Source organism: Microcaecilia unicolor, chromosome 2 (genome assembly GCF_901765095.1).
Source record: "Microcaecilia unicolor chromosome 2, aMicUni1.1, whole genome shotgun sequence".
NCBI lineage: Eukaryota > Metazoa > Chordata > Amphibia > Gymnophiona > Siphonopidae > Microcaecilia > Microcaecilia unicolor.
In genome coordinates, this window is record NC_044032.1 from 476,586,693 (window position 1) to 476,614,576 (window position 27,884).

Sequence of the window (27,884 nt, forward strand, 5' to 3'; positions counted from 1 at the left end):
ATTTTTTGTTTGTTTTTCATTTCCTGTAATTTTTTTTATTAGTATTGTTATTGAACTACACTTGATAAGAGAACAAATGCATGTGTTGCTAATATTGCTTTGAAAGATAATATTGGTGCCCTGTCTTATGCACTAAATGTATATATAGTATTCTGCATAATTCAGCTTTGAAGACCTCAGGTTTACTTACCTATAGCTTGCATGAAAGTCTCAACGTTTTCCTGGGACTGAAGTTGATACTTCCCATTGAAACTCATCTTAGAGATGCTCTGTTTGTGCAGCTGGCAGGAGAGAAGATGCCTGTGCTCCTCCCTCACTCCTGGTTTTATGGGGCGGCTTTGCTTTGAAAGCTCAGCAGACTCCAGCATTATGTAATTCTTTTATGACCTGTCCAAACATTAAGGTAACACTTGAGCAACTGTCTGTGTCAAATCACTGACTCAGCCTTGCTGGTTCCTCCCAGCTGGCAACATAAGAAGGAAGCAAAGAGGAGCATGAGAAAGACTCAGAACTTTTACCTTATGTATGTGCAGCTTCTGTTCATATATTTGCTAACTGGTTATACCATATTTTTTCACAACCCCCTTTATTTTATTTACATTTGTACCCTGCGCTTTCCCACTGATAGCAGGATCAATGTGTCTTACATATTATATACAGGTACTTATTTGTACCTGGGGCAATGGAGGGTTAAGTGACTTACCCAGGGTCACAAGGAGCTGCCTGTGCCTGCAGTGGGAATTGAACCCAGTTCCCCAGGACCAAAGTCCACCACTCTAACCACTAGGCCACTCCTCCACTCATTTACCTCTTCTAAACTGCTTTTAAGCTTTCCTATGTCCTGCAACAATGATGATGTTGGCACCCGGTCAAAATGGCCCCCGACAAAAAAGCTCCAAACAAAAAAGTTCCCGACATAATAACCCGCGACATAACAGCCACTGTCAAAACAGCCTGCTCACAATATAGCCCTTGACAAATTAGCTCCCCAACAAAAGGGACCGATCAGGCTGCCCAAAATATGGCACTGCATTTTTTTTTCTAATAATCTTACCTTGCCGAACAGAATAAGGTTGGTAAGACTATGAAAATGATGACAATACTGGGTTTTTTTTAATTAGCATGTTGATGGAAGAATAGTTTCCTTAAAAAGCAGAACAGATCATATCAGTTGGTAGTTATAGAATTTTGTTTATTTAATATATGCTTTATACAATGGTGATATGATACAGATGTTCAAATATTTGAAAGGTATTAATTCGCAAACGAACTTTTTCCGGAGATGGGAGGGCGGTAGAACGAGAGGACATGATATGAGAGTGAAGGGGGGGCAGACTCAAGAAAAATGTCAGGAAGTATTTTTTCACGGAGAGAGTGGTAGATACTTAGAATGCCCTCCCGCGGGAGGTGGTGGAGGTGAAAACGGTAGCGGAATTTAAGCATGCGTGGGATAAACATAAAGGAATCCTGTGCAGAAGGAATGGATCCTCAGAAGCTTAGCCGAGATTGGGAGACGAGGCTGGTGTTTGGATGGTGGGGCTAGTTCTGGGCAAGACTTCTACGGTCTGTGTCCTGAAAATGGCAGATACAAATCAAGGTAAGGTATACACAAGAAGTAGCACATATGAGTCTATCTTGTTGGGCAGACTAGATGGACCGTGCAGTTCTTTTTCTGCCGTCATCTACTATGTTATGTTACAATGCAATGCTGGTAGTAGCCTTTATCGGTGAAGATTTCACTTGTAGTTTATCATCTTTTTTTTCTGATGTGTTATTTTTTTTCTAGGGGGCTATTTTGTCAAGGGTTATTTTGTGGGAGGGGCCATTTTGTTAGGGGCTGATTTGTCAAGGGCTATTTTGTTACAAGGCTGTTTTGTCGGGGCTTTTTTTATCAGGACTATTATGTTGGGGTGCCGATGATGACATAAGCAAACAGACTCAATTAAACAATCTATTTTCATAAAGCATTTCTGAAACAGTAAGAAAGTGATTTGAATATATGGAATCTGAAAGTTCCTTGACAAAGCAAGTGATATATAGTTGTAGGGGATCTTTCAAGCTATATGAATATGATGAGGGCAATTCTATAATACTGCCTCTATGGGGCACCTATTCTATAAAAGAAAGCAGGCACCTATAGTATTCTATCATTTACACATGTAACTGTGACTCCTGCCTACATTCCACCCAGACTTTGCTAATCTGCAAGCCCACCCTCGAACTACACACCATCACACCAAGATGCCTTTTTACACAATAGCACTTAGGCGGAATATTGACAATACACACATAGATGTACACATGTACATGGTTATGCCTCTATTCTAGTCATATACACATGTAATCAGTTCATAAATGTTAGCGACTTATTTAGAGAAATATCTCGATATGTTGTGATCATAATAGCCTGGTCTGGAGAAACCAGGTAGAATAATACAAATGCTAAGGAGATTAAAGACACCAGCGCAGCAATAAAAGATCTTTATTGGACAAACCCAATACGGCCACGTTTCGGCAGATGCCTTCATCAGGTATGCAAAATGTTAACAGAAATTTGGGTAGCTATCAAATTTGGCAACAGATTTCAATTACCAAAAACAAAAACCATGATAGCAGGAATAACAAAATCAGACACTACAAAAAAATCATCAAAATAAATGGTGTATGCCTCAGCAGTCTTTACCATTTGATATTAAACTTTCAGGATAATAAAGATACAGAAACAATCATCAGCAGACACCCATCAAAATATTCAAAAAATCATGGTGGCTAAGTGGAGAAAAAACATAAAAGGTAAAAACGTCACTTGATAAATATTAAATAGGCACAGAGGGGCATAATCGAACGAAAACGTCTATCTCCATGGGCGTTTATCTCCAAGAACGGGTCCGTGAAGGGGCGGACCGAACCGTATTTTGGGAAAAAATAGACGTCCATGTTTTATTCGACAATTTGTGAGCTGAGCGTTTTTGTTTTTCAGCGATAATGGAAAATGAAAGCGCCCAGCTCAAAAACGAATAAATCCAAAGCATTTGTTCGTGGGAGGGGCCAGGAGTCGTAGTGCACTGGTCCCCCTCACATGCCAGGACACCAACTGGGCACCCTAGGGGGCACTTTTACAAAAAAAAAAAAAAGGTAAAAGAGCTCCCAGGTGCATAGCACCCTCCCCTTGGGTGTTGAGCCCCCCAAATCCCCCTCAAAACCCACCACCCACAAGTCTACACCATTACTATAGCCCTAAGGAGTGAAGGGGGGCACCTACATGTGGGTACAGTGGGTTTGGGGGGGCGGTATGGAGGGCTCCCATTTACCAGCACAAGTGAAACAGGTGGGGGGGGATGGGCCTGGGTCTACCTGCCTGACGTCCACTGCACCCCCTAATAACTGCTCCAGTGACCTGCATACTGCTGCCAGGGTGGTGGGTATGACATTTGAGGGTGAACATAAAAAGTTATGAAACGGCATATTTTTGTGGTGGGAGGGGGTTTGTGACCACTGGGGGAGTCAGGGGAGGTCATCCCCGACTCCCTCCAGTGGTCATCTGGTCATTTAGGGCACTTTTTGGGGCCCTATTCGTGGAAAAACAGGGTCCAGGAAAAGTGCCCTAAATTCTCGTTAAAAACGCATATTTTTTTTCCATTATCGGCGAAAGGCACCTATCTCTGATCGGCCGATAACCACGCCCCAGTTCCGCCTTCACCACGCCTTTGACACGCCCCCATCAACTTTGTCCGCATCCGCGATGGAGTGCAGTTGAAAACGTCCAAATTCGGCTTTCGATTATACCGCTTTATTCGTTTTTGTGAGATAAACGTCTATCTCCCGATTTGGGTCGCAATGTAGGCGTTTTTCTTTTTCAATTATAAGCTGGACAGTCTATCATAGAAAGTCATAAGGCTTATCTGAAAAAAATATAAACATTTATGAAATCAGTCATTATAGACCCCAAAAATGTATCTTTCAAATGAATGTCTTCATCCAGACAAGGAATCCTTGTTTTGCTGCTGTTTCTTCAAGGGATTCAATCAAAGCAGGATAAACCAATCTAAAATGGCTGCCAGCTTTATCGTTGATGCCAAGATTCAAAGCCACCAATCACAATGTAGTGCAAAGGCCATCTGCAAACTTGTCTCTGAGGTCACCAGCAGCAGTTAGTTCAGGCTCCCAGCAAATGGACTCGGAAATCCCCCTCTGATGCTGGGAGATATAATACTCATTGTAACAAAAAATACAGTATCTTCCATCTTGAGTAAAGTGGTGTGTTAACCGTGTCAGTCCACTTTTAAAGGTAATAAATAGAAATAAAAGAGAACATAGAAAAGAAAATAAGATGATACCTTTTTTATTGGACAAACTTAATACATTTTTGATTAGCATTAGAAGGTAACCCTTCTTCAGATCAGAAATGAGCAAATGTTGACAAATATCTGAATGAAATGTTTTCAGTTGTTTCCTAAAAGTGGTTGTATCTGTCAATAATCTGAGATAAATCGGAATCTGGTTCCATTCTTTTGGGTCAGCAATTGAAAATGTACATCGTCTAGTCTCTTCATAATGTACGATTCTGCGTGATGGAATTATCAAATATTGAGAACTCTCTGACCGTAAGGGTCTAGCTGGCTTGTATACTTTCAGAATAGTACACAATGAGGAGTAGAGGTGTGGCCTAGTGGTTAGAGCACAGGTCTTGAAATCCAGAGGTGGCCAGCTCAAATCCCACTGCTGCTCCTTGTGATCTTGGGCAAGTCACTTAACCCTCCATTGCCTCAGGTACAAACTTAGATTGTGAGCCTTCCTGGGACAGAGAAATATCCATTGTACCTGAATGTAACTCACCTTGAGCTACTACTAAAAGAGGTGTGAGCAAAGTCCAAATAAAATAAGGGAGTGTTCAGATTCAAATTATTTTATATATCAATAAAAATTTTGAATAATATCCTTTACTCTATGGGTAACCAGTTTAATTCCTTTAAGAACAGACTGATATGCTGAAAGTGAGATGTCAAAAGAAAAGCAGCTACACTTTGTACAATTTGTAGAGGTCTAATACTAGTTTGAGGCAGGCCTAGGTAAAGTGAATTACAATAGTCCAGTTTTGGGAATCATAGACTTCAATTTATCAAATACTAGTAAAAAAGCCCCGTTTCTGATGCAAATGAAACGGGGGCTAGCAATGTTTTCTTCTGTGTGCATGTGGGAGTGTGTGTGTCCCTGCCCTCTGGCCTCTCTCCCCTCCCCCCTCTGAGTCCTTCACTGTTACAGAGCCAGCGATTTGATTTCGTGCTCTGCTGTTTTCCTTCACTGACTGTGTTACAGAGAGGGCGGGGCAGACACTCATAGGAAAACCGGATATCTCGCCCCCTTCACACTTCCGGCTGGAGGCTTCATAGAACGTTGGTGTTGCCTTTTATATAGAGAGATATGTAACTTGAAAAATATAGATTTCACCAACTCACGTATTTGTGCTTTGACGGTCAATTCTGCATCAATAATTACCCCTAACTCAGAATTTGATCTACAGTCTTTATTTCCTGATCCCCCTAGTTTAATCTGATCCAGTACTACGACTAGAAGAGTGCCATGAACTACCATCACCACCTAAATCCCCCTGTGTTTTTTGCACATCACAAAAGCAATACTGGTCAAGGACTGTGTGATGGCATCAGGAACATAGAGATGCATGTTTCTAAAATGCTAACATACATCCATATGAGCTGGCAAATAAATATGTATGTCCTGAAACACTGGCACATACAAATTTATGTTACCCTGTTCTGTCAACTGAAATCAAGACAATTATGAATCTAAAGTGGATGCTCTTGTCACATGTAACTGATGAATAAACAGTTTTGGTGTACTTTAGAACAGGCTCTATGTTATCAGATACTGTTCTAATATACTAGCGGAACGTGAAACGTCCTGGATATCTCAATTCTGATTTGTAAATCCTTTGTAAAATGACAATCTATACCTGTTTTTTCAGTTTGAGAAGTAAATGTATAAGCTATCTCCCAAATTATATAAAAGTTGCTAAAAATTGCACACACAGGGGCCCTTTTACTAAGGTGCGCCTAAAAGTGGCCTGCACTGCTGTAGGTGTGTATTTTGGATGTGCACAGGTCAATCTTTCAGCACGTTTGGAAAAAAAGGCTGGTTTTTTTGTGGCCGAAAATGGGCATACGGCAAAATTAAAACCAGCGCACTTCTATTTTCGGCCTGAGACTTTATCACCACCCATTGAATTAGCAGTAAGGTCTCACGTGCTAACCAGGCAGTAAGTTGTCAGCACACATAAACTGCCAATTACCACCGGGTAAGCGCCACATGGTAGGAAATAGAAAATATTTTCTACCATGTGTTTTGGGCAAACATCAAAAATGGACTTACCGCCCTGGACACACGGTAGCTGGGCAGTAGTTCCAATTTGGTGTGCGCTGGATGTGTGTAGGCACCTATGTACCTTAGTAAAAGGCCCCCCCCCCCCAATTTGCATGTGCAATTTAATTGAATGATGAGCTAATTAGCATTGATAATTGGTTTGTTAACAAGCAACTATTGGTACTAAGATTTAATTGGAATATATGCACATAAATTTAGGCGTGGGATCTGCACCTAAATTTTATGCGTGAAATCAAAAAGGGGGCACAGAAATGGGAGGGTCGTGGGCAGAATGGAGGTATAAAATAAGGAGCAAACATGTCTAATTTAGGTGCGAAGATTTACACCACATTTCAGCTGGTGCAAATGGCTGCACCTAAAAGATGATTTAGTACTGTGTCCCTGATGAAGCCAGATGCTGTTGAGTTACTTATAGCTCTTGACTAAAATTCTGTTGTTTTATCTTCCAATTGATTGCTGTCCCTCATAGAGATCCGGGCTCATTTCCTCTGTGCTGTACTTAAACCTCTGAGAGGTACTTAACCTCTACCTTTCATGCTCTCTGATTCTGTTTAAATCTTACAATTCTTTGCCAGCTTTCTAGCTGTACGTTCGCATTTCCTGCTTCACATTTAAAACTGCGTAGTAAGTCTTGCTTCCTTATTTTTCTCTTACTGCCAGGCTCTATGGGCACTCTTCCCCCCCCCCCCCCTTTTCCTTCCTGTCATACAGCTTTATACTTGATAAACCACACTTATTTCTATGCCTGCCTGCTTTGGAAACCCCCGTCTGAAACTTTCATGATATTTTAAATCTCCACTTGAGAAGTCCCGGTCTGTATTCCGTCTCTGTTCCCCGTAGCCACTTTAGCTGCACTTCCGGGTTTAATTTTCGCTGCATAGCACAATTTTGGGCTGAATTTATAAACTGCTGTTTTATTTTTGCTTTCTAAAACTGTTTCTGAGACTTTCAGAATTAAGATGCTTTATTTGGCAATCTAATCTGTTGCCCGGTTTCGTTAAAACTCAGAGACAGGTTTTTTTTTATGCTGCAAGAGACAGCCTGGTAGATCTTATCGTGTTCCACAATGTGGTTATGAAGTTTTAAAAGTTTGCTTCTTTTCCCTTCATAGAGGAGTTCTCGATACTAAATCTTATCTCTATTTCTCCTGCGTAGTCCCTTTCTTTTTTTACTGCGACATTTTTTCACTTCCCCTTTTCTCGCTTGGGCGGTTCCCTCCCCATATCTAGTAGGGATCTCCGTGACTTTTTTTTTTAGTGACTTTACACTGTTCATTGCCTGTATTTAAAACTGGTTTCCTTTTAGTGTTTTTTTTTGCAGCCCTACGTTACCTAACTTAATTTCTAAACTTTTTTCTGTTGTACTCCTGTAGAAACTGTTTCTAAGATGCTCGTTATTGCTTGGCAACAGTTTCCGCTACTTGTTTCCTGTTTCACTGAATCTAGTGGCAGCCTGAACTTCTGAAGTTGTGTCTTAAGATTAGAGATTTCAATTTGTTTCTACCTGGGGCTTTCTCCTACGTCCCTCACATTCTATTTTTCAAGTGGGTAGAGCCCCTGCCATTGCTGCATGTATTTTATGGTTTCTGCATTTGTCCCTTAGCTCTTCAAATAAGTCCTGATAAGCCACCTTTCATATTAAAACTTTCTTCTCTTACTTACTCTCCTCCAGCACTGCCCCTCCCTTCTTTGATAGTTGCTCTGTCTCAGTCTCTAGTGGTTTTACATTTTTTTTTCCCTTGCTATCCTTTATTTTAGCTTAAATAAGACTTGCTCACCATGCTGTTACAGGGCTTTTAAATTTTTTTTTTGTGTCTCCCATGTACTAATTGATTGGTATGTTAAATCCATTTCTCTGAGCTATCTGCCAGCGTTAAGTTTAGCTCAGCCTTATACAACTGCTTACTCATTGGTTCGCTACGGTTGTCTGTCAATATTTTTTATCCCGCCTACTTCCCCTCTTACAGTATGTCATTTTTCTTTGAGACTTCAATGCTAGAATAGCAGTACTCATTATTGTATTTAGATTTGTTGCCAAGCTGTAAAGTTTTTTCTTTCCTTATCTTTCCTAAATAGTTTTCTTCTTTTACTACAGGTATAACTGAATGAATGAATTTGTACTGTTTGCCCTGGCATTGCAGGCTTCTTTACTGTCAGCTGTTCCATTCTAATGCTTTTGAGTTTCCTTCTCGTGATTTGTTGAATGGGAAAATATATTGTCCACTGAATGATGAACGTGAAATTTTTCACATTTTTGGTTCTGGCTAATGTGTTCCAACTAATGGCTCTTTTATGGTTGTACCTATCCCGATGAGCTTACATGTGTTTAGTTTTGCTTTAAAATATTTCTTTCTTTTTTTTATCCTCTTTTTACCACCTCTGAAGTAGGTTTCAGGGGTTCTTCCCTGGGATATGCTATACTTTTAATTATTTCCTTAGGTACCAGTGTCACGCTATAACCATTGGCTTTGATATCGATGCCTGGGGCTTACACCCATCCGAGGGTCGGAGACCCTTCGATGGATGACGGTATCTCAATTATTAGATTTTGAGCAGAAATTCCATTCCATTTTCGGAGTGGTCTGCCTTCACGATTCGGGTTTATTGCCCACATTGGAGTTACTTGTGCAGATGACCGCTGGGGCAATAAAGAGACGTCTAAGACCTTTGGTTGCGATTGTGTACAGGTTGACTCGGGCATTTAAAATTTTTGGACGGTTAGTTGTAACAGAGATGATTCCTAACCTTTCAATGTTTTAGGATGGTTAGTGGTAAACGAGAGGATTCCTAACCAAAATTTTTTTGAGTGGTTTGTTGTAAACGAGAGGATTCCAAACCACTACAGGTCCATTGGGGTGGTTAGTTGCAAACGAGAGGATTCCTAATCAGCGGAAACCCATTGGACCGCTGCTCTTCGACTCAGGAGACCCTATTCGCTGGTTTTTTGAGTTCTTTTTGGGAGTTGTAGCAATGTCCCTTTTTGGGGGCTCTATCATGGGTTGGAGCCCATGGCCAATCGTAACCGTGATAATTCTTGGCAGGCAGTAGAAACAGAGTAAATTCCTGTCTTTAGAAGCACACTCTGGGGAGTAGTATTCATTAATTTGGGATAGAGTAGTATAAATATATAATAGCTGACACTACGTATTTATTCACTTTTATACTGACTTTCTAGGCAAATTTCTGTTTGCTGTTTTTGTCTTGCTTTCTCCTAATGTCACTTGCGGTCAAAGCGTGGAGCTTTCCGCCAATTAGTAATTTTTATTTTAGGTCCCTATGTTGGAGTACATTAGCAGATGCGTGAGTATGATTGTGTTATGTCTCTGCATGTTCTACTATCAGGATAATCATTGCATGTTTTTGTAAACTGTTAGCACATTATCATTTCTAGGTCTCCCTGCTATCTCTGAAGCGGCCTTTTGAACCACTGACCTTGTACCAGGTTCTAGGTCTGGTCAATATATATATTATTACTCTAGTTCATTTTTCTATAGCAAATTACAGGTCTGAAGCTTATTTGTAGACCACTTGCTCACTAAGTCCCGTTATTATACATATTGGGTGATGTTGTTCACTACCCATTATATCATATCTTCCTCTCCGCACCCAACACCAGATACTGGTGATCTGATATCTATTCATATCTCTGGTAAGGACTTTCCGTCCGAAACAAATCTTTCTATTTTGCGGTTGACCTCCCTATGCCACCGAGAGTTCGGAAGGGCGTAGTGATCCCGCCAACTGTCCTCTTTCTCAATTGATTTTCTGCGCTGGAGAGTACATTGCATGAATTGTGAGTATTTTTTCATTTATTGTATGTGTTACTATTAAGCTTGCCGTTATATACTTTCATAGCCTGTTGGATTAGCTCTAATTTAAATGTCGTATTTTACCAAATTTAGGATTAAGATTTTGTCGTCAATGTTCCTGTATGTCCTGTGATAAATGGCATATATTAAACCAGCTAGTTATTAAGGAATCATTTCTTTATTTTTAAATTAGTGCTTTAAGGTTACCCCGAGAGACTGCCTATCAACTGCAGTGGTAGTAAATCTCAAAGGAGTGTTTTTTGCAGGATTGTATATTATTTCATTTAAGCAATGTTTGTTTAATTTGTGACATAATATTAAATAGATTGTTGTTATTTACTTCCGGTAAATTGCTTTCACTAGAAACGTGAGCACTTTTTAGTTCTAGTAGCTATAAATAGATTAAGGGTTTTTGATAATTTATCTTTGTTAGCTCCGATACTCACATCCGGATTCTAAATCTGGATAAGACAGATATACCGGACATGATACTTATTCAGGTATAATATGACAGACTTTTTAGTAAAAGAGATCCACTTACAGTTTTAATTTCATAGCTGTGCATCCGTGTATGTGTTCTTTGAAAATTGCATAATTATTCCAGATATTTACTATAAAAGGTTCTATATTATATGCCATCTAAAACACTGTTTATTTGTGACGTTGTTTAAAATAACTAGTACTGATGTTCACTTCCTGGCTCTCTATTGGGGATGTGTTCCGTAAGAATGAATTAACTGTTTTAATTTTTCTTTTCACGTCTTATCTACTACTTTCAAACTTCCTTCCCTGCCTCTTAAAGATTTATAGTGTTAAGATATATTATTGTATAGAGTTCCAGCATTTTTGGTTCTCAAACCCCAAATAGAGCAGTTAAATTTCATTTCCGGATTCCATACTACTACAGTGCCTGCCTTATTGCCTATGCAATAGGGTTTAGAGATTAACCCTTGCATAACATAACTAACTGGTAAATCAGAACTAAAGAAATTCAGGTTGCTATTATTTCAGAGCTATGTTCAGATAAGACTAGCTACAATTGCCAACGTCCTTTTTATTGAGAACCGTACCTCTGGAAGCAGATAAAGTAATAACCTTCTTTTCCTCCTTTTCCTCTCCTGAAGTATTAATTCTATGACGACTAATTACACCAGCATGAAGTTTTAATACGAAAACTTGAACTTACAGTTTTTATTTTGATGTATAGTCCTATTTTCAGTCACCATAATATCCAATGCTTGCAGTAAACTCAAATTAGACACAGGAAACACCGTTATTTCGTGATTTCCTTAGGACCGAATGACAGAGATTAACCCTTGTAGTTCTTATTTTCTCTTAAGTTCATTTTTACAAAAGCTTTGAACTCAGTATATGATACAGGAATTCATTACGTGTTTCAGATTTTTAATACCTAGAGGGGTTATTCTATGATTCTGTGTTATCCTTGCTACTCTTTGTTTAGAATTCAATTTACAATGTAGGCTTCCAAGCTGTTCCATTTATCATACTGGTCTATATGAACATATCCTACTGGTCAATTTATGCATTTATTGCATTAATAAAAATTGTTATTATATCCTTGATTTTTTGAATTTTACTAAAATGTTTTAAGAAATGCTCCTACTTGTCTCCTGCTTATAAAGCGGCTTCTCCTCTGTATTTAAAATATACTCCAAATTATGATTAGATTTCTGGGAATATATAAGCTTATTTTTAGCTATCCCTCTGAATGTGAATCTTGATATGCTGTCATAATTTAGGGCCCAAATTGTGAAAGCATAGAAAGGATCAGTTTAGCATTTAATATAATTTTCATTTTCCAAATTGGCTCTGAACTATTACAGAGGACTATAGGTTATTGTCCTTCTCATTTGACCTATTTAAACCTTGTAAAGGTCACGTGAGGAGGCCTCATAGAAATATTTAGTTTTTACATCTTTCTTTTCTGATATTGGCTTTTCTCTATCTCTCTAAATATCATATTAAAGGCTGTTGTATTTTCCTGGAGCAGACTCTGACCACAATGTTTCCTCAGACTCTGCTGACTTCCTGTGCCAGCAAAATCTAATCTACAGGAAAAAAATTGTTTTCTACTTGTAACTTGTGATTTTATATATTGAGACTATGCTCCACCTACTGGTGCCCCAAGGAACTAACAATGCATTCTTTGACTTTTCTTTCCAATGGTCCTGTGCTGAGATTTGACTACTAGATATTACTTCTTATATCAGCTCTGTCCTGTAGGTTGAGTGAAGACTGCTAATCCAAATCCTGATCTACCGCCTCTATTCCAGTTTGGTACTTCTGCTACACCTGACCTCTGGCAAGAAAAAGAAGCGCCAACTTCTCCAATGAGAATTTTCTTTTGTCCAAATGATGTAATTAATTTAGACCTTCTTGGTTATGCTCTTAAATATTCTACTGTATTAAATATTCTTGCAGGCTCATCTTTTTCAGAACCTACATGGCACTTTACGTATGAGCTCTCTATTACAACAGACAGCGACCGTGATTTCAGAAAATACTTCCATCACCTGGACTAGTTATGAGTTTTAAATTTCTGCACATTAGTCTTCTGCTTTGACTATGACTATGTCCTAAGCTACCCTTCTTTCTGAATCATCTATCTCGTAAGTCCTGCTGGCCTCCTGCAGCTGAGGGCCCAACCCTTGGTGAATGTTAGTCATCGCAGGTGAAGATTCCATACCTACTGGCGATAGATTGCAACGCATTGCCCGTGCCTTTTGACTATTTTTGTGCACCATATTCCTGACCCTCCATACATCAATAACTTGAACAATCAACATCATCTCTAAATTTTAATTTTTATTGTTTTTTTGGTACCCTTTTCTTTTGTTCCATATACTTAACCATTGTTATTTGATCATCTCTTCGTAATAATTACCAATCTGTCTTGCACATTATGCAAGCCAGAAGTGGGGATACATTCTGCAAATCCCAATTCCTAGTATTAAGACTGTCACTTCTACTGATTCCATGCCCAAGTTGCTGGGAAAATCCAGCCCTGTTAGATCTTCCAGATCTCCGTCCAGATTCTTCAACGCTTCCACCGCCTCAACCATGATCGATGAAAGAGAATTCAGAATCAACTGATACTTAATTAGAGATTTACTGTTGCTGTTTATGGACATTATAGACTCATATTTTGTTTTATTTCCAGTTTAGCAATAATCCTGATTGAAAAGTTCAATTTTATTTTGTTTTTTTGTTATTCCCTTTCTAGCTAATGACACACTCTCTATTATGAATGGACAGTCAGAATTGGACTATAATTGTCTTTATTTTCTCTTGTTGTATTGGTTTTGAAACTCTTTTCTGCCATTTCTGTTTATGTAATTTAAATTGAAGTTGATATTGCTCAGATATTCTGCTTGACACAAGGGGAAGCTGTGTTTCAGAGGGCAGGAATCACTGGTTTTTCTCCGAGTGGGAGTTTTTTTCAGTGATTTAGAATCCTGACCTCTGAAAGAATTTGATAGCAAATATAGGACCGGTGATAATAAATACTTCCAGAAAACAGCTTGAGCGCATGTAAGAAAGTATTATGCAAAAGAGTTCTGAATAGAACAGCCAAGCTGGGAAGATCTGAGGTCCTCTTAATAAAAGTAAGAATAAACAAGTGTGATTTACAGCAGCAGTTGTTGGAAGCAGAATATTTTGAACACCACGTGGTAATACAACATTAGAATCAGATACAAGGGTAACATCAAACCCTAATACTGGCTAAGATATCATAATGTAGGTGTAAACCCTGTTAGTATCAACCAGTTATGCATTTGTTTAACTTTGGTGTAGGCTCTTAAGCTGCATGTCTTTCTGTAGGTTTGACTAAGCTCCAAGTGGGGTAACTGATATATAAAATGCTTCCCATACTTCCAGGTCATTATGCATATGTCAAGATCCAAGCATGACCTTTGTTAATATAAAATTTTCCTAGGATTGACCATTTTTGCTGTATGAGGCAACCTCATACATGCTATCCACTTTTTAGTGCTCATGATTGGATGCCAATGATGAGTATTCTGAATACCTACAACCTAAAACAGCCTGCAAACAGAGTACTAACCATATATTTGTTGAGCCCATAACAATGCTTAATCGAAACCACTGTTCCTGCCCAAGACCACTGAGATAAATACATTAGATTATCTCCCCATGCACTATGCAACAGATACAATAGAAGCCATAGAAAGACCTGAAAGTGTTTATTAGTATGATCCACCTGAAATTGCTATTACCTACATACCTATACTCCATGGGATTTTGTAGATGAACTCATGGATTTGTCCCATTCATAAAACATTTCTCACTACAGGTTTGAGTAAGTCTCAAGAGAGGGGACATCATAATTAAGGCCCAAGGGATTGGGTAATATAAAGGGAATTCCATAAGCCCCAAGTAATATATCACCTAAGAATGAAGTTTCCTATCTTGCACCATACCTTCTAGCAATTTGTAAGACCAAAACTCGCCCCCTCGTTTGATAGCTTGCCACCTTCTGGAATGGATGATGACAAGCTTGACGAGCTTTGTGTCACCCCTCCCCAGAGGGGGTGACAAGTGGGGAATGTATAATTATGGTACAGCCAGAGACCCCCCACTGGAATGGTGGCGGGCCCAGTCATAGAGCTCAGGCTGTTACAGACCTTGGCTGAGTCAGAAATCTGATGGCTGACATAACTGGGAGCTTACTGGAAAAGTATGGCCTAGTTTGTAGCCCGGATTGAGGCCTAAAAGTTAGGTCAATAGATATGGAAACAAAATGGAGGATTTCAGCACAAAATGGAAGCCATATCTGTTACAGAGTGGAATTTTCTCTGTAATATAAGTTAGAAAAACAAGTTGAGAAATGAGTGAGTCATGCCAGGTGCAAAGAAAATAGGGAACTAGCTGTCCAAGAGAGGAGGGAGACTTTCCGGTGAGCAGGATTGTGGTCAACTATGGTGTAAGAAAGGAAAGGCGTAGCAAGATAGAAGCTACTCATTAGCATGAGCCAATCAGTGACAACCATGACATTAGCATAGATCCAATCAGGTATATCTACTGTCATATTATCCATATCCTGAGGGCACCTATAAAAATCAGGGTTTTTCCTGGTTTAAGTTAGAGAGAGAGGGGTTGGCACTCTCTCTCTCCAAGGGAAACCAATGTGTCCAGCGGAATTGACAAATTACCTAATTGCTTTCCCTTGTAAAACCTCTAATTGGTAAAAGAAATTATAAAAGATTAGGAACTAATTAACACCTGTTTGCAGCTTATTATATTCCTATAATTAATTGATTGTATGTGCCTGTTGTCAATCACTGATTTGACTTATACCTTGGCAAATAAACTCCTCATTCCAAATGATGATTTGTGGACTTCACTTAATGATGAAAGGCTGTAAGTATAAATGCTTTTGCTGTATCAGGCTATCATTCGCTGCATTGTATAACCTGTAGCCTAAATCCAGTTTGTCATAAGGCTGGTATCTATTCCTTGCCAGTGCTGAGAGGCGGACTAATGCGGGTCCCTTAGACCTAACGTCTCTCTCAGTGGCAATTCCTTTTAGAACTTCACCCCAGTACTAGTGCTATTTAGAGATGGAGTCAGATTTAAGGTCACTCCAGCCTTCCTGGGGGGCTCGGGACCCCTCAATTCACAACAGTACAAATGTAACAAAAAAAAAACAACAACAAAAAAACTGATGCAGAAATCCTCATTAAATGATGCAGCATCTCCTGGATCTTTTGGCCATCTCTTGCTTCAAGAATGTTGATGCTGGTGCAAGTTGGTGACTCCTGTTAGAGATTTTTGGCGATCTTAACAATGACAGGAAGACTCCGGAAGCAGGCACAGAGGTGTGCTGAAACACCATAAAGGCTGTATGTGTGGGCATCGAGTGATAACCAGCTATGAACTCAGAAGCGGCTGAAAGATTTAAAAGCTAAGTACTTGTTTATTGATTGCCTTTTGAAACATTGAGGGGTATAATCAAACGGGGCACCCAAGTTTTCATGAGTGTGTCCTCGCAGGATAGCCCCGCGAAGGGGCAGGGAAACCCGTATTATTAAAACAAGATGGGCGTCCATCTTTCGTTTTGATAATATGGTTGGGGACGCCCAAATCTCAACATTTAGGTCAACCTTAGAGATGGTCGACCTAAATGTTGAGATGGTCGACCTTAGAGATGGTCATCCCTGGTTTTCAGCCATAATGGAAACCGAGGATGCTCATCTCAAAAACAACCAAATCCAAGCCTTTTGGTCATGGGAGGAGCCAGAATTCGTAGTGCACTGGTCCCCCTCACGTGCCAGGACACCAACCGGGCACTCTAGGGGGCACTGTAGTGGACTTCACAAATTGCTCCCAGGTGCATAGCTCCTTTACCTTGGGTGCTGAGCCCCCCAAAACCCACTCCCCACAACTGTACACCACTACCATAGCCCTAAGGGGTGAAAGGGGGCACCTAGATGTGGGTACAGTGGGTTTGGGGTGGGTTTTGGAGAGCTCACATTTACCACCACAAGTGTAACAGGTAGGGGGGGGATGGGCCTGGGTCCGCCTGCCTGAAGTGCACTGCACCCACTAAAACTGCTCCAGGGACCTGCATACTGTTGTCATGGAGCTGGGTATGACATTTGAGGCTGGCATAGAGGCTTGCAAAAATTTGTTTTTAAGTTTTTATTTAGGGTGGGAGGGGTTTGGTGACCACTGGGGGAGTAAGGGGAGGTCATCCATGATTCCCTCCGGTGGTCATCTGGTCAGTTCGGGCACCTTTTTGAGGCTTGGTCCCAAGAAAAAATGGACCAAGTAAAGTCGGCCAAGTGCTCGTCAGGGTCGCCCTTCTTTTTTCCATTATCGCTCAAGGACGCCCATCTCTTAATCGTGCCCCAGTCCTGCCTTCGCTACGGTGCCGACACGCCCCCGTGAACTTTGGTCATCCCCGCGACGGGAAGCAGTTGAGGACGCCCAAAATTGGCTTTTGATTATGCCGATTTGGGCGACCCTGAGAGAAGGACACCCATCTCCTGATTTGTTTCAGAAGATGGGCACCCTTCTCTTTCGAAAATAAGCCTGATAGTGTCTTATAAATAAGTAATAGAAGTATTAAAAGGTTTTATAAAAAGAAGGCACAGGCAGCTCCTTGTGACTCTGGGCAAGTCACTTAACCCTCCTTTGCCCCAGGTACAAATAAATACCTGTATATAATATGTAAGCCGCATTGAGCCTGCCATGAGTGGGAAAACGAGGTACAAATGTAACAACAAAAAAAGATTAAAAGATTTTTTAAAATATGTGGAAAACCTAGCAGAGCAAATGATTGAGTATGAGACTTAAGGTTGGGGCTTGGAATGGATGTCCCATAAGAAACCTAATAACCTGTTTAAAATCCACGTTGATGTTCTGATACTTTTCTGTGGTTTTGAATAGAAATAAAACAAAATAAAACACGGAAAAGAAAATAAGATGATACCTTTTTTATCGGACATAACTTAATACATTTCTTGATTAGCTTTCGAAGGTTGCCCTCCTCTTCGTCAGATTGGAAATAAGCAAATGTTGGTAGATGACAGTATATATAAGTGACTTGGATATAACAAAAGAGAGGGAACAAAGTACAAACTAAAGTCCAAACAAAAAAAACAGCACCACGGGCCTTTAAAAATGGAACACAGTTCTTTAATGAATGAGCCTTGACAAAAAGACCCGACACGGGCCGTGTTTCGGTGACTAGCACCTGCGTCAGGGGTCACAGTGATGACGTGGAAAACTTGGGGAATAACTCGAATATATTCCTCTACAATATATTATTCCTTACCCCACGTCTCATGTAGTAAAAGCTACAAAGCACCAAGGCACTTTCACTTTCTGTATCCATTTTGATACAGAAAGTGAAAGTGCCTTGGTGCTTTGTAGCTTTTACTACATGAGACGTGGGGTAAGGAATAATATATTGTAGAGGAATATATTCGAGTTATTCCCCAAGTTTTCCACGTCATCACTGTGACCCCTGACGCAGGTGCTAGTCACCGAAACACGGCCCGTGTCGGGTCTTTTTGTCAAGGCTCATTCATTAAAGAACTGTATTCCATTTTTAAAGGCCCGTGGTGCTGTTTTTTTTTTTTTTTTTGTTTAGTATATATAAGTGAAACATCAAAGCATTCCAGTGACAGTCTAACAGGATGGGGGTGGATAGGTGAGAGAATCCCCCTTATAATGACATACAACCCAGAGCTGGAAAAATTAAGAAAAATCATAAAAGATCTGCAGCCTCTACTCCAGGAGTATGAATTACTGAAAGAGATATTCCCATCCCCACCAGTGCTGGCCTTCCGAAAGCCACCCAACTTAAAACACAAGCTAACTAGAAGTAAGATCCCAACACAGATTCAAAAAGAAAAGAATGGTACACATCCTTGCAATATATCCAGCTGCATACTATGCCAAAACATTACACAGGACCCCATGGTCATTCACAAAGGAAAAATATTAAACATTAAGGAATCTTTCACATGCCCATCTTCCAATGTGGTATATACCATTCAGTGTAAAAAATGCAACGAAGGCTGCTACATTGGAGAAACAAGTCAGATGCTAAAGAAGAGATTTAATTTACATAGACACCATATGAAAAATGCTAGTACCAATAAAGATGTCACGCCTGTGGGGCAGCACTTTATAAAACCAGAACACTGTACCAGTGATTTCATGATGAGAATCCTGAAAGGGAACTTTAAAACAATACAGGAACGTAAGACCTTTGAAGTCAGAATGATTAAATATTTTGACACCCACCAGACAGGACTTAACAAAGATCTGGATTTTCTAGCCCATTATAAACCATAAAATTGTACTGCTTTGTCACCCTCCTGTCTCCATGCATACTCCCTGTCCCTCATCCACCCGACTCTTCCTGTCTCTCACCTATCCACCCCCCATCCTGTTAGACTGCCACTGGAATGTTTTGATGTTTCACATATATACTGTCATCTACCAACATTTGCTTATTTCCGATCTGACGAAGAAGAGCAACCTTTGAAAGCTAATCAAGAAATGTATTAAGTTATGTCCAATAAAAAAGGTATCATCTTATTTTCTTTTCCATGTTTTATTTCTATTGATTACCTTTAAAAGTGGACTAACACGGCAACCACACCTCTCTACTGTGGTTTTGAGAAATTTCCTTTTTGGCAAAAAGAAGTGGTTTGTACTTTCATGAATTAGAGCAAGGGTCTTCAATCCAATCAATGGAGATATCCTGAAAACACAGACTGGTTGAGTGTGCCCTGAGGACTGGGTTGAAAACCTCTGAGTTAGAATGTGTGTTTTGTTCACTGCTCATATATTTTTGGGGGATCTGAGTTACTGGGACAGCGGCAGTAGTTATACCCTATATTTTTAGCTGTGGATAACATATAGGAGGGAAGTTATTAACATGGGCAAATATTAAGCCCTGCCTACTCTTTTTCAGTTTCTGATGATCAGTGTCTTCCAAATATGAGTATTAAATGACATAACAAGTAGGAGGAAGTTATTAACATGGGCTACCGTTATGACCTTTTTACTCTTAACCCCAGTATTTACTAAGTACAGTAGGTCTCAGTGCATAAAATAGGCATGTGCTAAAACAGCATGAGTTAGTGGTAAAATAACATGTCTTAACGAGACGCTCATGCTAATAACTACACCCCATAATGAATATATATTGAGTCTAGTTACTGGCAATAGAAATGTGTAATTAGTGTCTCCAGGAGTGTCTCTGAAAGGCAACTCCTTTGTCAACACCCAGATACTCCCTGGCTTACACAGCTGAGAACATAATAATTATATTTCATCAATAATTAAATGTACAGCCTTTTTTTCCTTATTAAAAAAAAAAGAAAAACAGGTTAAATGGACTTATAGCATCAAAGATAAATTCTACTCTTATTTTCCAACATTTGTAATATGACCAAAGCATTAATTCCATCCAATTAACAAAGTCAGCAACAACAAAAAAATGCACCAAGGGCCTCCAGGATTGAGGACAGCAAACAGATCTTTATTTTCAGACCTGACAAGGGCCGTGTTTCAGCATCTATGCCTGCGTCAGGGGTTCATATGGTAGCTCTTCAGAAAGAACAAAACCTATCCGAGGAGTAATAAAGATGCCTCTGCAGCTGTTCCAAAAACTGGAGGACAGGAGTGCTACATCACTACCAGGAAGTAACCAGCTCCCTGACCCAAAACATCACTTCTGCTTTAAAATCCATCATCTCCCAAACTCTGCTTCCCAGTGTTGTCAGTAAAGCAGAAGTGACATTTTGGGTCAGGGAGCTGGTTGTGATGGAGGAGTAGCCTAGTGGTTAGTGCAGCAGACTTTGATCCTGAGAAACTGGGTTCAATTCCCACTACAGCTCCTTGTGACTCTGGGCAAGTCACTTAACCTTCCATTGCCCCAGGTACAAATAAGTACCTATATGTAAACTGTTTAGAATGTAGTTGCAAAAACCACATAAAGGTGGTATATTAAGTACCATTCCCATTTATTAGGCAGAAAACAGAGGGTAGTGTTAAATGGACATTTTTCTCAACGGAGGAGGGTGAATAGTGGAGTGCCTCAAGGACTTCTGTACTGGGACCGGTGCTATTCAACATATTTATAAATGATCTGGAAATCAGAACAAGTGAGATGATTACATTTGCAGATGACACAGAACTATTCAAATTTGTCAAAACATGCGGATTGTGAAAAAATTGCAGGAAGACCTTAGGAAACTGGAAGACTGGGCATCCAAATGGCAGATGAAATTTAAGTGGACAAATGTAAAGTGATGCACATTAGGAAGAATAATCCGAATCATAGTTACCTGAAGATAAGATCCACCTTAGGAGTCAGCACTCAAGGATCTAGGTGTCATTGCAGACAATACGTCGAAATATTCTGCCCAGTGTGCGGCGGCAGCCAAAAGTGCAAACAGGATGCTATGGCAATTATTAGGAAAGGGATGTAAAATAAGACCAAGAATAAATATAATGCCTCTATATCGCTCCATGGTGCGACCAAACTTTGAGTACTGTGTTCAGTTTTGGTCGCCATATCTCAAACAAGATATAGTAGAATTAGAAAAGGCTCAAAAAACAGCATCCAAAATGATAAAGGGAATGGAACTCCTCCCATATGAGGAAAGGCTAAAGAGGTTAGGGCTCTTCTGCTTGAAAAGGAGATGGCTGAGCGAGGATATGATTGAGCACTACAAAATCCTGGGTGGTGTAGAATGGGTAAAACAAGTAGGAGGAAATATTTTTTCACTCAAAGAATAGTTATGCTCTGGAACTCATTGCCAGAGGATATGGTAACTGCAGTTGGCATATCTGGGTTTAAAACAGGTTTGGACAAGTTCCTAGAGGAAAAGTCTATAGTCTGTTATTGAGATGGACATGGAGCAAGCCATTGCTTGCCCCAGGATTAACAGCATGAAATGTTGCTACTAAGTGGGTTTCTGCCAGGTACTTGTGCCCTAGATTAGCCACTGTTGGAAGCAGGATACTGAGCTAGATGGACCATTGGTCTGACCCAGTATGGTTATTCTTATGTGTTTTAATCACTCACAGACCCACTTTGGAAGTTGTACTACCACCTCTCTCACCTAGCAGTTATGTCCGCTGATACCAATGGAACTAATCCAGCCTCCTAGACCTTATGAGAGGGGTGGAAGTTACAATAGGCTGCTTCTCCTGTGGGGCTTTCTATGCGCCAGAAGCCATTTCCTGCCTACTGCCTCCTTCACTTCCAGGTTGGAGGGGCACCAGCTTTTTCATCAAAATTAAGAGATGCTCCTTCGGCACCACGGTCTGTAAAACCACTGCAGCAAAAGCAAACTTTACATCATGTGCAGACAGAGTTCAGAAAGAATCCAGTGTTGCCTGTTGCAACTCAGGGGTCTGAACAGCTTTAAGAAAACACAGCTTAGTGTTTTTGCCTTTCTCTTGCCCATGCTGAAGACATAGTGGAGATCCAAATTACAAGTGAGAAAGAACGCCAGTAAGTTAGAGATGCCACCCCAACATGTCATAGATCCGCCATCTTGGCTCCTGAGTTAGTAAGTGAAATAGAAGGTCTTAGCTGGAAATGTAGGCCAATGAACATATACACCTACTGAATAGAGAAAATAGGAGTAGGGGGTAGAGTACTTAGTTGATTTAAAGGCTTCCTTCTCTCCAGATTTATAAGGTTAAGCTAAAATTAGATTATTCTGATTCTTGGAATAACCACTGTGGTGTTCTGCAGGGGTCTCCACTGTCTCCAAAACTGTTTAATATCTTTTTGCATAGCTTAGGTTCACTTTTAGAAACTCGGGGTTTCTTGTGTTATATATGACATCACGGTTGATCCCTGTTTATCAGACCATAAATCAGTTTACCCCACTATTTGAGAAATGTTTAGATCTTATTTCAACCTGGATGACAAATTACAAATTTAAGTTAAATCCAGAGAACACTAAATTCATGCTATTGTCCAATCATTGTGATCCTCGGGCTACTGGATTATATTCAGGTAAACAAACAAATGCCCTGTTTACTAAGGCATGCTAGCGTTTCTAGCAAGTGCTAAAATTAGCATGCACTAAACACTAGAGACACCCATATACTCCTATGGGTGTTTCTAGTGTTAGCGCACACTAAAAATGCAAGCGCATCTATATTACAGCTTAGTAAACAGGGCTCAAAATCTATTTTTTCCTCTGTTATTAAAATTCTAGGGGTTTATGTGGATAGCAGGGGCGTATCTGCTATGGGGCCACAGGGGCCTGGCCCCCGTAGATTTGCCCCTGGACCCCCCTACCAATGACCCTCTCAAGCCCCCTCCTCCCGTCACTCCGCCATCGTGCCTCACCTCCCTTTGCTGGCGGGGGACCCCAACCCCCGCTAGCCAAAGTCTCCTTCCTTCCTTCCTTTGTTTGGGTTTGGTTTCTGACGTCCTGCACGCACGTACAACGTGCAGGACATCAGACTCAGAGAAACAGAACTGTTTCTGCGAGTCTGATGTCCTGCACGTTGTACGTGCGTGCAGGACGTCAGAATCCAAACCCAAACGAAGGAAGGAAGGAAGGAGACTTCGGCTGGCGGGGGTTGGGGTCCCCCGCCTGCAAAGCGAGTTGAGGCACGACGGCGGAGTGACGGCAGGAGGGGGGGTTCAAAGTAGTTGGAGCCAGGTGGTGGTGTCGTCGTCGGGCGGGTGGTGGTGTCGTCTTCGTCTTCGGCGAGATGTGGGTTTTTTAAGTAGTTGGAGGTGGTGGTGGTGTTGGCGGCGGTCGGTCGGGGGTGGTGGTGGTGTCGTCGTCGTCTTCAGCGGGGGGGGGGGGCGGTCAGCGGCGCCGGGGGGGCTAAAATGTGCCCCCCTACCTCGGCTCTGGCCCCCCCTACCGTTGAAGTTCAGATACGCCCCTGGTGGATAGTACTCTTTCTCTTGACTTACATATCAATGCTATAGTTTAAAAGATCTTTTCTCCTACTGAGAAAATGGAGACGTGTTAGATGTCTTTCTGCCACTGATAAATTTAGACTTCTAGTTCAATCTCTGATACTGTCAAAGCTTGACTATTGTAATTTGATTGTTTTGGGAGGTGCAAAACACAAGCTAAGAAAGCTTGAGACAATACAGAACACAGCTGTGTGCTTAATTTTCTCTTTGGGAAAATCGGACAGAATTTCAGAATATTTTATAAAACTACACTGGTTGTTGATAGAGGCTAGGATCTTGTTTAAGTTTGCTTGTTTTTTTAGTCATAGTAACATAGTAAATGACGGCGCTGGGAGGGAGCAGTCCGGGCAGCCGATCAGTCTCCTCCTGCCGCAGGTGTGACTTTGCCTCGCGATAGCCCTCGTTTCCTTCCTGCGCTGCCGCCCTGCCTTTAAAAATTTTATTTTCCCTCGAGGCGCGCCAGCGTTGAAAGCAGCAGGCTCAGCTCGAGCCTTTCCGTTCCCTCGCATCATGGTTCCGCCCTCTTTGATGTATTTCCTGTTTCTGCGAGGGAACGGGAAGGCTCGAGCTGAGCCTGCTGCCTTCAACGCTGGCGCGCCTCGAGGGAAAATAACATTTTTAAAGGCAGGGCGGCGGCGCAGGAAGGAAACGAGGGCTATCGGGGACGGGAGCTGCAGACCGGAGATGATGGGGAGCAGAGGCGAGCCGGCTCACACTAGCTAACAACCGGCTCGCAAGATGCCAATAAATTTAACTTCCGGCTCTTGCGAGCCGGTGCGAGCCGGCTCCAGCACACCACTGCGTCTGTATCATATCACCCCTGTTTCTCCTTTCCTCCAAGGTATACATGTTCAGGTTAGCAAGTCTCTCCTTGTATGGTTTGCAACGCAAACCCCATACCATTTTTGTAGCTTTTCTTTGCACCGTTTCCAGTCTTTTTACATCTTTAGCAAGATACGGCCTCCAAAACTGAACACAATACTCCAAGTGGGGCCTCACCAACAACTTGCAGAGGGGCATCAAAACCTCCTTTCTTCTGCTGGTTATGCCACTCTCTACGCAGCCTAGCATCCTTCTGGCCACGGACGTCGCCTTGTCGCATTGTTTCTTCACCTTCAGATCATCAGACACCAACACCCCAAGGTCTGTCTCCTGAGTCGAGCTTACTAATCTCTCTCCCTCCTATCTGGTATCTCTCTTTTGGGTTTCTGCACCCCAAGTGCATCACTCTACACTTCTTGACATTAAATTTTAACTATCACAAACTGGGAAAGAAATTGTTTAGCCCGGAGTAGTCACTTAGAATCCCATATGGAGGCATATTTTCAAAGCACTGAGCCTTCCAAAGTTCCATAGAAACCTATGGAACTTTGGAAGGCTAAGTGCTTTGAAAATATGCCTCCATATTAAAAAAGCATACTCCTTATTTAAATAATATTAATTTATTGATACCACTCTATATTTCATACAACCTCTTAAATAATAATCTAACTGGTGTCTACAGAACTCATTCATTCAACCTTTCACTCAACCACTCTGTCACAGCTCTATGTATATCCTCAAATTTACATAAATAATTGAATCAACCATCATCTTGATGGAGGAAGTGTCTGGAAGTGGAGTGTTGCTGGAGTCAGTTCTGGACTATTCTCGGGTGCCCAGGTGGCAGCAGCACTGCTGTCAGGCCTGTACTCATGGCTGCAGAGTCTAACTGTGCAAGTCAATACTTGTAGGGGTAGGGGTCATGCTAGGTCATCTTGTTTCCTCTCCAGGGTACAGGGTAAGGTTCCAAAAGCTGGCACTGTCCAAGGGAAAGAGTGGTGAGAACACCAAAAGGACTGAAAACTGAGATTTTATACTGACAATGCCACAAGAAATATTCAGAAGCTAACCTTACCTTGGGAACTGAGAGAGCTTACCTGGTCCCTAGGGGTCCAGTCAAGCTTGTTAGGCAATCATCCTGTACTCCTTTAATGAATATATTCAATTTCAGTCATAAGGAGCAACAGCAGTTTCAGGAAGTTGAGAACAATTTTTATTCAAAGCGAATCCAATACACAAACACAATTGTACACAGCTAAACTGTAAATTATCTGGAAGAAGAAAAACATAGCTTTGTAACATAACATAACAATGATATTTGTGTACTGCAGTAATCACAAAGTTCTAAGCAGTTCACAGTAGTCATTAAGAAGCCAGGAAAATCTCCCAGGAATTACAACTAAATTAATTTTCAATCAAAACTCTAGTTATTTCAACAAAACAGGTTTTAAGAGTCCTCCTAAATAAAACTTAAGAGTCAGATCGAGAAAACCATTTTGAGAAATCTTGCCAAAGTTTAGGGGCTTGATATGCCAACAATAATTCATAGATTTTAAATCTCTTACAGTCTTTAGCAGAAGGAAAGTAAAAGGAGAGTTATTAATAGCTCTCCGAGATCAAGATAGAGATGTAAACTGAAAATTATCCAACATATAATCTGGAACAGCACCATCTAAGATTTTGAATAGTGGCTAAAGATGTAAAGAGAGGTGACAAGACTTTTTTCAGATATATTGGAGAAAGGAGAAGAGAGAGGAATGGAATTGCAAGACTGAAAGATAATGAGAATGGCTATGTGGAGAGTGATGAAGATAAAGCGAACGTGCTAAACAATTATTTCTCTTCGGTGTTCACGGAGGAAAATCCTGGAGAAGGACCACGGTTGGCTGCCGAGGGAATGTCTGGGAATGGAGTGAATACTGCTCCGTTTACAGAAGAAAGAGTTTATAAACAGCTGGAGAATATGAAGGTGAACAAAGCTATGGGGCCAGATGGGATATATCCCAGGATACTGAAGGAGCTCAGAGAGGTCCTGGCGGGACCTCTTAAAGATTTATTTAATAGATCTTTAGAGACGGGAGAGGTTCCGCAAGATTGGAGACGAGCGGATGTGGTCCCTCTTCACAAAAGTGGAGAAAGGGAAGAAGTAGGAAACTACAGACCGGTAAGTCTCACGTCGGGGATAGGAAAAATAATGGAGTCGCTGCTGAAAGAAAGGATAGTTAACTTTCTAGAAACCAACGGGTTACAGGACCCGAGGCAACATGGCTTTACCAAAGGAAAATCTTGCCAAACGAATCTTATTGACTTTTTTGACTGGGTGACCAAAGAACTGAATGAGGGACGTGCGCCAGATGTAATCTACTTGGACTTCAGCAAAGCCTTTGATATGGTCCCCCACAGAAGACTCATGAATAAGCTGAAAGGGTTGAACTTAGGACCGAAAGTGGGGAACTGGATAAGAACCTGGTTGACCGACAGGTGGCAGAGGGTGGTGGTAAATGGAATCTGCTCGGAGGAAAGAAAAGTGAGCAGTAGAGTTCCTCAGGGTTCGGTGCTGGGGCCTATTCTGTTTCATATATTTGTGGGAGATATTGCTGAAGGGTTGAAAGGAAAGGTGTGCCTTTTTGCGGATGACACGAAAATAGCCAATAGAGTGGATACCCTGGAGGGAGTAGAAATGTTGAGAAGGGATCTCCGAACATTAGAAGAATGGTTGAGGGTCTGGCAGTTAAAATTTAATATCATATCAGAAAAACATACTCCTTATTTAAATAACAATACTAATTTATTGATACCACTCTATATTTCATACAACCTCTTAAATAATAATCTAACTGGCGTCTACGGAACTCACTCATCAGTGAGGGGGTTGTGTACTGCATTATGTGCCCTTGTGATTTATATTACATAGGGCACACTAAACGCCATTTGAAAAATAGGTTAGCTGAACACATTAGCAACCTTAAAATAGGTAAAAAAAGATGCACCCTTGGTAGCCCATTGGGCACAGTATAATCACACCATAGAGGATGTGAAATGTGTAGTGCTGGAACAAATGTGTTCGACAAGGGTAGGAGGTGATGTCAGCACGCAATTGTTTTCCCTAGAACAACGCATCATTTACACATGGGATATGGTGGCTCCCCGTGAACTTAACCCTGAGGTAGAATGGATTTGAGGTTAGGGATTGGGATCAGCTGAATTTGATTTGTGGTTAAGCCATTCATATAAAAAAAAGGGGACAGATAAGAAGGTTGGATTATGGTAAGAATGGTGGGGGACTCTGGAGGTCCCCCTTGGATATCTGGTTTCCAGTCCTGAAGGTAGGCAGCCATCATAATGGTTTAATATTTATCATTGAATATAAGTGTATATAAGTAAATG

The 27,884-nt window shown here is 40.9% G+C and overlaps 1 protein-coding gene across 2 annotated transcripts in view; it reads right to left on the reverse strand.

The window, feature by feature from the left end:
- LOC115461323 (fatty acid-binding protein 1, liver-like) overlaps positions 1-27,884 on the reverse strand; it is a 53,472-nt gene that overhangs the window by 14,648 nt on the left and 10,940 nt on the right. Inside the window, exon 1 of one of the 2 annotated variants that reach the window (XM_030191041.1) lies at positions 191-383. In XM_030191041.1, the coding sequence (XP_030046901.1) occupies positions 191-368 (178 nt within the window). In that variant the 5' untranslated portion in view covers positions 369-383. Of the gene's footprint in view, positions 1-190; positions 388-27,884 lie in introns of those variants that run through there. The other variant, XM_030191042.1, reaches the window with a different exon arrangement.